The sequence below is a fragment of the Podarcis gaigeae genome (genome assembly GCF_964106915.1).
Source record: "Podarcis gaigeae genome assembly, chromosome: 15".
Taxonomy (NCBI): Eukaryota; Metazoa; Chordata; class Lepidosauria; order Squamata; family Lacertidae; genus Podarcis; species Podarcis gaigeae.
The window spans coordinates 22,922,142-22,936,005 of NC_139692.1; the positions used below are offsets into that span (position 1 = coordinate 22,922,142).

The following is a 13,864-nucleotide window of genomic DNA, read 5'->3' on the forward strand; positions in this document are numbered from 1 at the left end:
AGCCAGGAGGGCTTCCCACACCGATCCCGCTTCCTCTCCTGGCTTCAGGGATAGCCCCGCAAAGCCTCCTGAGCGAAGATGGAGGAGCTCTCCCTCTTAGCTCAGGATGCTTTGCGTTGTTTTCTTATTTTTTGTTCCCTTATTTCTTGTTTTCCTTCCCTAAAAACTATGTGCGTCCTATGGTCCGGCGCATCTAATAGAACGAAAAATACGGTATATGCTTCCTATTCAGATGTTCTGGTCCTGAATGGAAGTGTAGAGATATTGGCAGTGGGCCATGCATAGCTTTCTTATTTCCATGCCATGGACTGCTCCATTTCCCCCCTTCTCTCTCCCATCAGTCTAGCTTGTCCCATATTTTCATGAAGAATGAGCTCTGCCAATCAAACTGCCTGCCTTTTATCTCAGTTGGCAATGCATCTCCATTCCCAACAGGATGTCATTCCGTGTTCCCACCTGGTCGCCTCCCCGCGCTTCTTTGCTAGCAAAGTTGAAATACTATCTTTGATTTACAGAGCTCTGACTAGATTCTGCTTTCCAGCCCTACCAACCTTGAACGATGAATCTGCCACTGACTCTCAGTTCACATCCTCCCCCCCATATGGTCCAGAGTTGCACGGTTGCTTCTCTGCTGACAGCCCCATCCTGGCTTCCCACCTGCCAGTATGTGTATGTTTGTGTGAAGGTGGCCAGGAAAAATAATTTGTGGCTTTCTTTGATTATCTGCCCTTGGAATGGAAAGCCTCTGACTTCAAAGCTGGCTGCACGGAGAACTGATGTCCCTGCCTGCCCCAAGCTAAAAATCAGGCTCAGATTTGCACAGTGAATATGAGAGGAGGCAGTGTTTGGAGCAGAAGAGCAGAACGAGATGCTAGGAAAGAACTTTTTTGGTTTTTTCTCTGCCACTCAAAGTAGCTCTGTCAGGCTTGGGAAAATGTCAGGCCTGGGAGATCGAAGTTCAACTCTTGCTCATTAGGTTCCGTTGGACCAGTTGCTATCTCTCATTGTAATCTACCTCAGAGGGTTCTTGTGTGAATAAAAGACTATGCACCTGCTCCTTCATCCCCACCTAGAACCCATATACATATACATTGGAACCTTGGTTCTCAAACGGCTTAGTTGACAAACAAAGTGTTCCGGTTTTCGAATGCTTTTCAGAAGCCAAATAGCCGATGTGGTTGCCAGCTATTGTTTCCAGGTGCCTGTGCCAATTGGAAGCCATGCCTTGGTTCTTGAATGTTTTGGAAGTTGAACGGGTACCACTGTACACTTATACATATACAGCCCAGTTTGCAGACCTGGGGAAAAATCCATTCATAATATCTCCATCTTTTCAGGAGTCAGTTGTAACTCATTCAGCCAAGGACTGCACCCAGACACCATTTTAAAGCAGACACAATATTTACATGAGACTCTTGTCCTTGTTTTCTCAGAAGGAAGTCCTCCTCTGTTCAATGGATCATGGACAAGTATATTTAGAATTGCAGTCTTTACATGTATTTATTTAAACATTTGCTGTGTTCCTTTCCTAAAAGTTCAAGAAGGCTGGAGAAAGAGACAGACAGGGAGAGAGAGAGAGAGAGAGAGAGAGAGAGAGAGAGAGGATATGCAAATTCATTACATAGAATGTTCTAATACAATAAAATTCTAATATAATGAAAATGTTATTAATAAGAAACAGAGCAATAAAATATGAAACTATAAGGACAGCTTTAAAACGATTCAGTCAAGTTTCAATAGACTCAATAAAACTGAGGAAGCAGATCTCCACCCCATGGCAGAAGACCATTGGGCCCTATTGATGAGGTTTATCAAGCACTGTGTGTACGTTGTCTAAAAACAAGAATTATTTTTTCTTTACAAGTATTACTTTTATTCAAATGCAGATTTATGCAGTTTTAATTGATTGATTAATCAACTAACGTATCATTAATCAAGCAGAGGTTCTTTATCTGTATGACAGTCTGACTGAAGAACATCATGTTTGAAGTTTCAAAGAGTGCTATGAAAGCCCTGATAGACTGGGGATGGTTCATTCCCACACAGGACTCATAATAACTCAATGTAGTCATTCATCAGTTGCAGAAAATCCAAGGAAAACAGTGTGTTTGAAAGATAGGTGATGTGAAATGTGAGTGTTGTCTTTGGTGTTATATCTGCACAGGGCCGTTTACACATGCTAGTCATCAATCAGTGTTACAAGTCACCAGTGAAAGTGTGCAGCTTCCCTGTAATAGCCTAGTGTTAGGTGCAGGTACTTACTGGACCACAACCAGATTCTTTGGGTTCAGAAATGGAAGACAAATATCTAAAGCATCCCTAGTGTTTGCTAATCCTTCTATTGTTGCGCAGTTCCTGGTTGACTCCCAAGCTGACGGCCTGCGAATAAAAGTAATACGCTTGCACAGCGACCATACTGGCTGCCGTGCGAGCAGTATCCTGTATAGACGCCTGTACAGATGGCACGCGAGTGGCGCCCATACGGACTGCACGTGCCCTTGGCTGCTCTACAGCTTGGGGGAGGCAGGGGGCACCTTGTCACCCCTCCCAGAATGGCACCCAGGGCGACCTGCCTCCTCCGACCCCCTTATTCTGCCCCTGTGTATATGTTGATAATATAATTTTGGTTACTAAGGACAAACAAGATTGTACAAAAACAAGATTGGGTGCAGGCCTGGCCAGGACTTAGGCATCCTGACTGTGGCAAATGTGACCTGTGTGCTTGCTTGCTTGCTTGCTTGCTTGATTAACAGCTGTTGGGAACTTCAAGGTCCCTGCTTTCCCTTCTTGTGGTCTTTGTACTGGACCTGGAGACTCCAATAGAGAGCATTCCATGTCAAGAAGGAGGGCAAGTGGGCACCCTATCAAATGACAGGGCAGGAGCTACACAGAGCAGGAACTTTTCACTGGTGGTGCCCATTGTATGCCTTGCTCTTCCCAGACCTGCTCTCTTTTGGCCTGTATTTTGGAGCTTTATAATTTAGGAAGGCTTTGGAAGAACTGGTTGACAAGTCTTATCAGTTGCTGACGTATGAGCGGGTTTTATTTGCTGCTTTTCGGGGCTTCTGGTGCACCAGGGTTTACACCAGCATAACAGAGTTGGCCAGGATCCTAGAAGGGATACAATTTATGAGCTTTCTCCATTATCTGCACAGCAGGGGGTGTTCAGTCAACAGTGCAAAGGCTGAGCTGAAGCATTCCCTGCTTGTTACCTGCTTTCAGCAGTGGGGGTCGCTGTTTGGTAGTACCCAGTTGGTTAGCTGTCAGATTCTAGAGCTCCCTATTCACAAAATACAGAGTCCGTTCATAAAACACAATGTTCATTCATAAAGCAGTAACATAAATCTCCATTGCTACATATTGGGTGTACAGGTTTATGACCATGCTGTAGTGTAGTGCTTATATGACTGTGAATAAAAGGTGGCTGGGCTCATTGTCTCGGGGTTTGGGGGGAAGAGGTGACAAAACTGATTTCCAATAAGTGCCCCGCCTTATTTCCATAACAAGTCCTTGAGTCTGTAGTCTGAATGGTGACACCAGGGACCTAGAAGGTGCAGGCTTGTAAGTCCAACCCCTGCACAGTCTCATCAGGGCTGACCTTAATGCAACTGGAACAATTGGGCCAAATTGGGCTCCGCGGGCCGCTCCTAAGGGGGGGCCCGAACCAGAGCAATCTAGATGGATTTTATTTATATCTATAAGATTTTGCAGACTTTGGCTGTGAACTGGGGCCCTACAAAAAACATTCAAGTTGCGCCCCACTGCTTCAAATTGGGCCCCACTGGCTAGCCCTGAGTATAATAGTTGCCGGGCCTGAGTTGCCCTGCCCTTGCATGAAGTCTTGGGTTTGCAATTTTGGGAGAGGAGAGACTGCCCACTGGGGAGCGGGAGGGCTGACGAGGCCCCCTAGATTTAGAGGCCCTAGGCATCAGCCTACTTAGCCTATACATAAATCCAGCACTGAGCAGACTCTTCTTATGTTCTTTCTTACAGTTTAGCATTTGATTAGTTATTATTTCTTTCACAAGGAAGGTTCCCTCAACCCTCCCATCCCCAAATGAAAGGGGGCAAATGACTTTAAAACTAGGAGGGACTTCTGGATAGGAGTTTTCAAATACCAGCCTCAGATATTTCTGCCGCTCACTTCCCTCGGGGATAATGGGAGGGTTGCCAGCTACAAAGACTGAGATGCCACTGAAACCTGCTCTGAAGCAAATGACTGATTGTAATTGAGGAGCGTCTGTGTCTCTCTTGAGCTGTTTGTCACCTGGATGGCTTTTTTTAGTTCTCCCACTACCCCAGGCAACGATTTTAAATGTTCTACACTTAAATGCATTTGCATATGTGAATGAGCAGTGCCTCCCTCCCCCTCCCCCCCACACTAAATTTGGGCAGGGTGGCAACTCTAATTTATTTGTGCTTCGATTTCACTTCAGCAGCTTTGCATATTACTAAGAGGTGGAATGGGAAGGAAACACAAACAAATCACACTTTCTGTTTCTTTATGCTTCCAGTAAAAGCCTAAGATTAAGATCAGACCAAAATGGGTCCATTTTGTCCAGGAGCAGAGAAACCCAGACCCTCTGGGCCTTTCTAGCTGGCCATTGAAATTCTCCCCAGTCCACACACCCCACTCCCTCTGCTTCACATCCTCCTTGAGTGTTTTTGCCTGGCTGGAATATATTCTCGAATTCTGATAATGCCCCTATCTTGCCTGGATGGATAGAGGGGGTCATTGGATTGGGACATTGGAACATGTGTGCTGTGTTGGAGGATTGGGTATGCGCCATCATCTACCCCTCCTCTTTTGGGTATTCTGTTAAAGGAATCCAGCGGTCATGGATCCTGTCCGATGCCCTGCTGGTGGCTAAGGCCATGGCATGACCCCCGGTGACGTCATGGGGGAGCTTCCAGTTGCTCCTCCCATTGGTTGTTAACCCTAATATGACTCCCGGCTGCGCGGGGTGGAGTCTGGTATGGCTGTTTCATCCAATGCCTAAGCCAATACTACTCACATGCTGTAACCAATAAAAGTTGTGGCCTAATTTTGCCCATTAACCTAAAATAATGTGTCTGTGTGTATTATTATAATCCTATACGGGTGGAGGGTCCTCAACTCACAATGCTACCTTTTCCTTGGAGATTCTGGGGGGATGTATCTGAAATCTTCTACATTCCAAGCATGAGCAGTACCACTGAGCTACCTTCCGAAGATCCTAGGCACACATCCAAAGGAGCAAATCTCACTGGACAACCGAGTGAGTGGCTGAGGAGTTAACATACATAGGATGGAGTTGACAGCAAGAAAATGGGAGATAGCAGATGACAATTGCAGCTGTACATGGTTGTCTCTGAACTAAGGAATACGCCCACTGCAAAATAGAGTTCATAAGCTTCAGATCAGGAATGCATCTATGATGTGCAAACATTCTCTCTCCCTGCAGCAAAAAAACGGGTGGCTTTCTGCTGTCATAATCTCTCATCTCTTCTCCTTTGCAGGCAGCTGAACTGGGAATGGTGTCAGCCTATTACACGTATATCTTCACTAATCTGGTAAGACTTTTCTTCAGCTCTGCCCCCCTCCCCCCGCCGCCATAAGAGTCTTATTGACGAAAGCTGACCTGTTCAAGCTGCAGTGTGTCTGGCACTTCGGCAGATGCCATGAATGAGAGGAAGAGGAGAGAGAAATCTGGGGGAGATGAAGGGTTCCTCTGTATTTGCATTTTATTAGTATTAGTATGAAAGGACTTGAAAAGTTGTGAAATATGTAGACTAGAAGCAACATCATCTCCTAAGCAATGCACTTATCCAAGTTTTTCATAAGCCTTTTCTGCCAAGCCAAAGAAACCAATGTATCTCCACTTTTCCAGCTTGTTTACATTGCATTATGGAGACTCTGCAAGGCCATTTTTAGTTTTTTTAAAAAAAGGATTTGGGCAAATTTGTGAAAGATGTCTCCTGATGGCTAACAAATCTGGCAGCTAAATGGAGCATCCATGTTCGGAGACAGTATATCTTTCAATACCAGATACAGGGAATAAGCAAAAGGGATGGCCTACTTGTGAGTCTCCCGGGAAACCTGGCTGGCTGGTGTAGGAAAACGGACAAGCAATTGTGTAACATTGCAACCAAGACCACTGGGAAAGTCAAACAGGTCAATTCATGATATGCTTGTTTTTAAGAGGTGGTACGGATTAATAATAGTGATGATGATGATGATGATGATTTATTTATTCCCTGCCAATCTGGCTGGGTTTCCCCAGCCACTCTGGGTGGCTTCCAGCAAAATATTAAAATACAATAATTGATCAAATATTAAAAGCTTCCCTAAACAGGGCTGCCTTGAGATGTCTTCTAAAAGTCAGATAGTTGTTTGTTTATTTCTTTGACATCTGGTGGGAGGGTGTTCCACAGGGCGGGCACCACTACCAATTATTATTATTTTAATCTTATGTTTATTGCATTGGTCTGAGGATCTGACTGCCCTGGCTACATTTGAATATATAGGACTCAATTTTGTGTAGATCCCTATTTAGACATCTTGAGGTCTTGCATTAACTTAAATGCTTCATTTAAGATCTATGTACTGATGGTAACTGTGTTCTCAATTTATTTATTTATTCCATTTATTTATATTCTTCCTGTTTCTCTAAGGAGCTCAAGGTAGTGTACATGGTTCTCCCCTCTCCTCCTTTATATCTCACAATAACCCTGTAAAATACATCAGGCTGAGAGGCAGTGACTGGCCCAAGTCACCCAGTGAGCATTGTGGCTGAGTGGGTATTTGAACCCTGATCTCCCATGCTCTAGTCTATTATGTCACTCTAACCACTACACCACACTGTTAGCAGCCTGCCATGTTCTCTGGTTCTAGTTTGCAGGTGGGGTTGTGTGTTTTGTTCTTGTTAGGCCCTTACAAATGTTTGTCGTAAAGTGGGTATAGCTGTTCATGTATTGATCAGCTTTATCAGGAAGTATTGACAGGATCCAGCCCATACTGGGTCTTTAATGCCAGGACTATGACTGCAAAGTGATGATGAAAGGACCTAAGCTGGTGTCCTTGCAAACGTACCGGAAAATACGGCCCTCAGCATCGAACCTTCCCTCATAACACTTAAAAATTGTTTTTTGAGCTTTAATTTCCTTTGGCACAGCTTCAGCGTGCTTAGAAATTGGGGGGCTCTTTTTTCTGATGAAGGGGCCGATCTATCTTGTGAGGGGAGGCGGTGGTTAATGAGGAGAAGTAGCTACAGTTTCCTTTCTGGCATTCTTTAAAATGGATATCAGCTTTCTAATGCTATAATTCAAGGGTGGGCTTGGGAAGAGGCTGAATAAAATTTCTTCTCCTCTTGAAATTAACTTTTGTGTGAGAGATTTCTCCTGCCATTGGCAAATCTTTCTCATTTGCACGCCGTTGTGTGGATTTCTCGTGATCGTTTCTCAATAGCTCTATTATACCGTATAAATGATTTTAAAAAAACCCCTTCCTTGGCAGTTTTATCTGTCGTACTTCAAAGCCATAAAACAAGCATTCCTATCCATCAGGGGTGCCTTTCGTTAACTGTGGGCTCAGATCATTTGTCGAGAGCCAGTGTGGTGTAGTGGTTAAGAGCGGTAGTCTCGTAATCTGGGGAACTGGGTTCGCTTCCCCGCTCCTCCACATGCAGCTGCTGGGTGACCTTGGGCCAGTCACACTTCTTTGAAGTCTCTCAGCCCCACTCACCTCACAGAGTGTTTGTTGTGGGGGAGGAAGGGAAAGGAGATTGTTAGCCGCTTTGAGACTCCTGAAGGGGAGTGAAAGGCGGGATATCAAATCCAAACTCTTCTTCTTCTTCTTTCCCCCTGAGTAAATGGAGGGTTGCCTTGTGCTGCGTGGGGTCCCTGCCATCAAGTGTGGGACCAGTCATGTACATGGGGGAGGGCTATAACTCAGGGCTTTTGGGATGGGGTGGAATGTCATTGATTGAATATTAGGGCACTTGTGGTGGATTTATACAGGTCTTCCCACACATCACCGTGCTTTATTGTATGGGGAAGTGTGAATTACTGAATAAAATTCCTCCCCCAGTCCTAGCCAGGTAGTGAGATCCCTGCCTGCAACCTGCGAGAGCTCATTTGGTCGGGTGATACGGCACCCCGCCATTGCTTTGGACCAGGAGGTCTTGTTTTGCAATGATGGCGTTCACCTTTCCGATTGGGGAAATGACATTTCGGCTGGTTGACATCGTGGAGGGCATTAGAGGTTGGTTGCAGGTGTGAGGGTGTTGATGGTGAGCCATTTGGCTCAAGTGGCGGTTAGGCACTGGGTAAGCCTTTGTGATGGGAGGGGAGGTTGTTGCCTCTGCCCACCCCTCCTCGATAAGGGTATCCTGTCCGAAGCCCGGATGTGGGCTAGGGCCATGCCACGACCTATCAGGGACCCGGGGTGTGTGTGTCTTGATTTGACGTATGTCATAGGGCTACCCCACTGGTGGTTTACCCTTTATACAACTCCCTGCAGATGGGCAGGAGTCGGGATATAGTCTTGTTCCACCAAATGCCTAAGGCAAACCACTCACATCTGTAACCCATAAAGTTGTGGCTTATTTTAGCCTATTGTCCTTAATTATCCATGCCCGTGTGTGTTTATTATATAAGGGAACTACGGGGCCCAGGGCCTTGTCATGCAAGTAGGGTGAGCCAGAAAAAGATAAGCTGATTGCATTCCACCTATTGCTATGTGACATTTAATAATAATAATAATAATAATAATAATAATAATAATAATAATAATAATAATAATAATAATTTATTTATACCCCACCCATCTGGCTGAGTTTCCCCAGCCACTCTGGGTGGCTTCCAAACAAATGTTAAAAACAATACAGCATTAAATATTAAAAACTTCCCTAAACAGGGCTGCCTTCAGATGTCTTTTAAAGATAAGACAGCTGCTTATTTCCTTCACATCTGAAGGGAGGGTGTTCCACAGGGTGGGCGCCACTACCGAGAAGGCCCTCTGCCTGGTTCCCTGTAACCTTACTTCTCGCAATGAGGGAACCGCCAAAAGGCCCTTGGCACTGGATCTCAGTATCCGGGCTGAACGATGAGGGTGGAGACGCTCCTTCAGGTATACTGGACCGAGGCCATTTAGGGCTTTCAAGGTCAGCACCAACACTTTGAATTCTGCTTGGAAATATGCCGGTGTTATGTGGTCCCAGCAGCCACTCCCAGTCACCAGTTTAGCTGCCGCATTCTGGATTAATTGCAGTTTCCGGGTCACCTTCAAAGGTAGCCTCATGTAGCGCGCATTGCAGTAGTCCAAGCGGGAGATAACTAGAGCATGCACCACTCTGGCGAGACAGTCCGCGCACAGGTAGGGTCTCAGCCTGCATACCAAATGGAGCTGGTAGACAGCCACCCAGGTCACAGAATTCACCTGCGCATCCATGGACAGCTGTGAGTCCAAAATGACTCCCAGGCTGCACACCTGGTCCTTCAGGGGCACAGTTACCCCATTCAGGACCAGGGAGTCCCCCACACCCGCCCGCCCCCCGTCCCCCCAAAACAGTACTTCTGTCTTGTCAGGATTCAACCTCAATCTGTTAGCTGCCATCCATCCTCCAACCTCCTCCAGGCACTCACACAGGACCTTCACCGCCTTCACTGGTTCTGATTTAAAAGAGAGGTAGATCTGCATAAGGGTGGATTCTCCACTGAAGCCCCACATCACCCCAGCTATTTGCTCCATTACAGCCACCACCTTGACTGTTTGGAGAAACTTTGCACTTCATCTGCACTTACCAGTGCGGGGTTGAACCAACCAGGTATATTAAAATCAGAAAGGAGGATCGGGTGTGTACCTGCAGGGACTTTGTTTATTTTCATTTATTTCATTCATATTCCATCTTTCCTCCAAGGTGGCATACTTGGCTCCCCTCCTCCCCCCACCAATAATATCCTCACAGGAACCCTGTGAGGTAGGTCAGACTGAGAGCGAGTGACTGGCCCAAAGTCATCCGGTCAGCATCATGGCTGAGTGGGAATTTGAACCTTGGCCTCCCAGATCCTAGTCCCTAACCACTACACCACACTGTCTCCTTCCCAATGTGGAAACCACAGACAATTCTGGGTGCATTTTTGTTTTCAGTCAAGCTTTTGGGGGGTGAGACAATCGAGCTGACAACTCTGCAAGACTTAAGTAAAGGGTAAAGGGACCCCTGACCATTAGGTCCAGTCGTGACGGACTCTGGGGTTGCGGTGCTCATCTTGCTTTATTGGCCAAGGGTGGTCAGCGTACAGCTTCTGAGTCATGTGGCCAGCATGACTAAGCCACTTCTGGCAAACCAGAGCAGTGCACGGAAACACCGTTTACCTTCCCGCCAGAGCGGTACCTATTTATCTACTTGCACTTTGACGTACTTTCGAACAGTTGGCAGGAGCTCACCCAGTTGCAGGGATTCAAACCGCCGACCTTCTGATCGGCAAGACCTAGGCTCTGTGGTTTAACCCACAGTGCCACCCGCTTCCCCTGCAAGACTTAACCAGGAGCCAAGTAGGTAAAACCTCCCCCTTCCAGTGCAGCTTTGTGTTAAAAATGTGAAATGGTGAGCCTAAAGCAGCAGCAGACAGAGAGAAAAACCCCTGGGTCAACATTGTGCATGTTTCCCTTTCCCATCTAGGCTCACCAAGAAGGTGAGGGCAGGAGGTTTCGGTGAGGGCAGACAGAGGAGAAGGGCTATTTACTGAGATCAAACAGATGAAATCAGACACCCTTTTTACAAAGACTGGTTTAGGGATAATGAAATCTCCATTGCCTCGGAGGCAAGGGGATGGATGAGGTGATTAACTGGAGGGGCCTTCCAACCCAGAGAGTGCTCTGTTTCTATAATTCCAGTATAATATTTATGTCGCTGTACATGTGCGCCAAGAGGAGTAGTGAGCATGCTGTGTATTTGGGTGGGAGAAGCAGATGGGAGAAAGCAGTGAGGAAGAGTGATCTAAACTTAGTGAAATGGGAGGGATGGGCAGGAATGCTGGAAGCCAACAGGGGAGAGGCTGCAAGAGAGAGGAGGGGTGGATTAAGAGACATTCACAATAGGATTCCACTTCTCTCGGGTCCCAGGGCACCCCAGTGGAGCCCATCTCTCTGCATTCATGCCTTGTTTTTCAGAACCACTCCCTGTCTCCTAGACTTGATTGGATTCAGCCAAGCCATTGGTTAGATGGGGCATTTGTCATCTAGGCATTCCTGGACATGGCAAGCCCAGCTGGATTCAGACCTGCACCACTATAATCTGGTGCCCTTCTGGTGAGATGCTTCAGGCTGCAGATTAGGGGAAAGTGGTCCAATTGACTCTCCCAAATCCCAACAGGGCTAAATGCACACATACATAAGAACAACCTGCTAGATCAGGCCAGTGGGCCATGTAGTCCACCATGCCTGTGGGAAACCCTTAGACAAGACATGAGACAAGAGCACTCTCTCCTCCTGTGGTTTCCAGCAACTAGCATTCTGTGATGGCCTGGTACTCAGGCTCAGACTCGGAACCAGAGGAGTCTCAGTCCGCACCGGATCCTTTGCCTCAGGCAGCATCTGAACCAAGTCTGGGGCCTGATTCTGAAGAGCCCCAGTCTGCACAGGTTCCCCTGCAACATGCACCAGCTGGGCCGAGTCAGGGGCCTGAGCCTGCCCTGGCTCCAGATGCAGGGATTATCTCGTTGCCTTCAGCCGGGCAATCACTTACAGCTGCTCCGCTACCGGTTGGGTCAGGAGAGGCTTCTGGGTCTAGTAACCCACCAACATCTCCCGAGCTGCAGAGACTCAGGTCTGAGAGAAGGAAAGACCTGAGTACTCTCAGGAGGAGTGCTCTCCTTCAGGCAAGACAGGGAGGTGAGTCACTAGGGGATCAGGACCGGCCGTTACCCCGACAGAGATAAAAGGCTGTTGGACCCCACCCCAGGTTGCGGGAGCAACATTACTGTTTGCCAGAACCTGCCTGAGATCCTGTGCCGGACCTTGCTGCCTCATGTCCTGCCTTGGCCCTGTCGGACTGACTCCTCGCAGAACCCTTGGATTTGGGACAGGACCCGGACCGCGTTACTTGGGTTACCCCTGGGCCCAGCACACATTCAGAAGCATTGCTTTCTCCAACTCTGGAGACAGTGCATAGCTATCACTGCTGGTAGCCATTGATAGTCTTCTCCTCTGTGAATTTGTCTGGTTCTCTTTTATTTTAAAGCCATTTAAAATTGGGGACCATCACTGTCTCGTTCCTTAGTTCGACTCTGCACTGCATGAAGAAGTCCTCTTTTTTATCTGTCCTGAATCTTCCATCCTCCAGCTTCATTGCATGTCCATGAATTCTCATAGACATTGGTTTCTCCTGGCAATAAATGTGTCCAGGTGAGACTAGGTTTCTGGTTGAGCAACAGTCAAGTCCTAGTTTTGATGTCACGCTTCTGCCCCAAATATTCCTTGCATGGCATGTGTCTAAATACAAAGGATCTGAGCTCCTGCTTGCCTTGATAACAAAAAACGTTAGCAGAGACAAGTATGGGTTGAATGGGGAGGTTTCAGAAACGCTATCATTTTAAGTTCATTCTTTATTGCTATGCTCAGGAAGAGGCACCTGATTAGTAGCAGACTGGGTCTGGGGAAGCTCTTACTGGCTAGGCAATGTGTCCTTCCAAATCACTGGGCAAGAGAAACATCATATGCATGCACAATGCTTATACGGATCATTCGGTCATTCCTGGCTTGAGGCAAACCAATTCTGGTAGTACAAGGAGTGGTTATGTGTGCAGTGCTTTCTGCAAAGCAAGCAGCTGTTTGTGGCTCAAAGCAAGCTAATTCTGTTGCAGGAGAGGGCATGGGCATGATGCTTCTACAGTGCCAACAGGAGTTCCTGGCATGAGGCAAGGTAATACCATATGGGTGCAAAGCTCCCTTCCTGATTTCTGCTCCCAGATTAGTTGGACAAAACTTTCTAACCTGATTAAATTTCTGATGTCCTTTTGAGGTTGTTCCAGACAGCCCCACCTGCAGATTTCTGAGGTATTTACTCTCATTTATTGATTAATTTATTGGCCGGGGGGGGGGGGAATTTCGCCCTACCCCTGACGGAGTGTCTGACAGAGTTAATTAAGAAGGAAAGAGAAGCTGGCTAAAAACCTAGGCAGATGGAAGAGAAATTTAAGGAAATTAGTAATATTTAAATGAGGAAGCGAGGTGGGAAAGGGGCCATTTAAACTAATAAATCTAGAGGGATTATCAAGCCACTAATGAACCCTCTGAGTTTTTGCAATCACATCCTGATGGGGGGTGGGAAGGGTGATAAAAAAGCAGCATGGCTCGCATTATAGGACAGCGAGCAAAAGGAGCAGCTAAATCAAGTGTGTGTATGTGTCATAGTGTGGATGACTGTTGGAAACTGAGACCATGTGTATATTTTAAATATATATGCTTAAAAGCAAGGATCTGAAACTAATAGGCGATAGAGAAAGTCATCAGGCATAAAAAGGGCACGAAGTCAATCCCTCCTGCACTGGGGAGTTTTCTGAAGGTCAGCTCTTTGGAGAGGTAAGTGAGCTAACTGCATTTAAAATGAAGGGTCAGAGCTGAACTTTCCTTGTCAAGCCCTTCCCTGCCTCCCACCGCTTCTCCTCTATGTACTTGATGGAAATTAGTTTTCTTCCCTGCACCAGTGTGGATTTGGGGAATGTCAGGCTGGAGAGATGCGAGGCTGACTGGCTTCCATCAAGATCAGTGACTCATCCTGGCTTTAAATCCTACTAATTAGACAGTTCAGCAGAGAGAGAAACACAGCATGTGAAAACAGATAAGAAACTTTGGCGGAGTGTTGGGACACAGCTGAGCAATGGC

At 46.7% G+C, this 13,864-nt stretch overlaps 1 protein-coding gene across 4 annotated transcripts in view; it reads left to right on the top strand.

Annotated features, from left to right (window-relative positions):
* The window catches only part of GRIK4 (glutamate ionotropic receptor kainate type subunit 4), a 476,479-nt gene that overhangs the window by 339,429 nt on the left and 123,186 nt on the right, over nucleotides 1-13,864 (top strand). For all 4 annotated transcript variants that reach the window (XM_083713950.1, XM_083713948.1, XM_083713951.1 and 1 more), the window contains exon 7: nucleotides 5,500-5,553. In XM_083713950.1, the coding sequence (XP_083570076.1) occupies nucleotides 5,500-5,553 (54 nt within the window). The remainder of the gene's footprint in view (nucleotides 1-5,499; nucleotides 5,554-13,864) is intronic.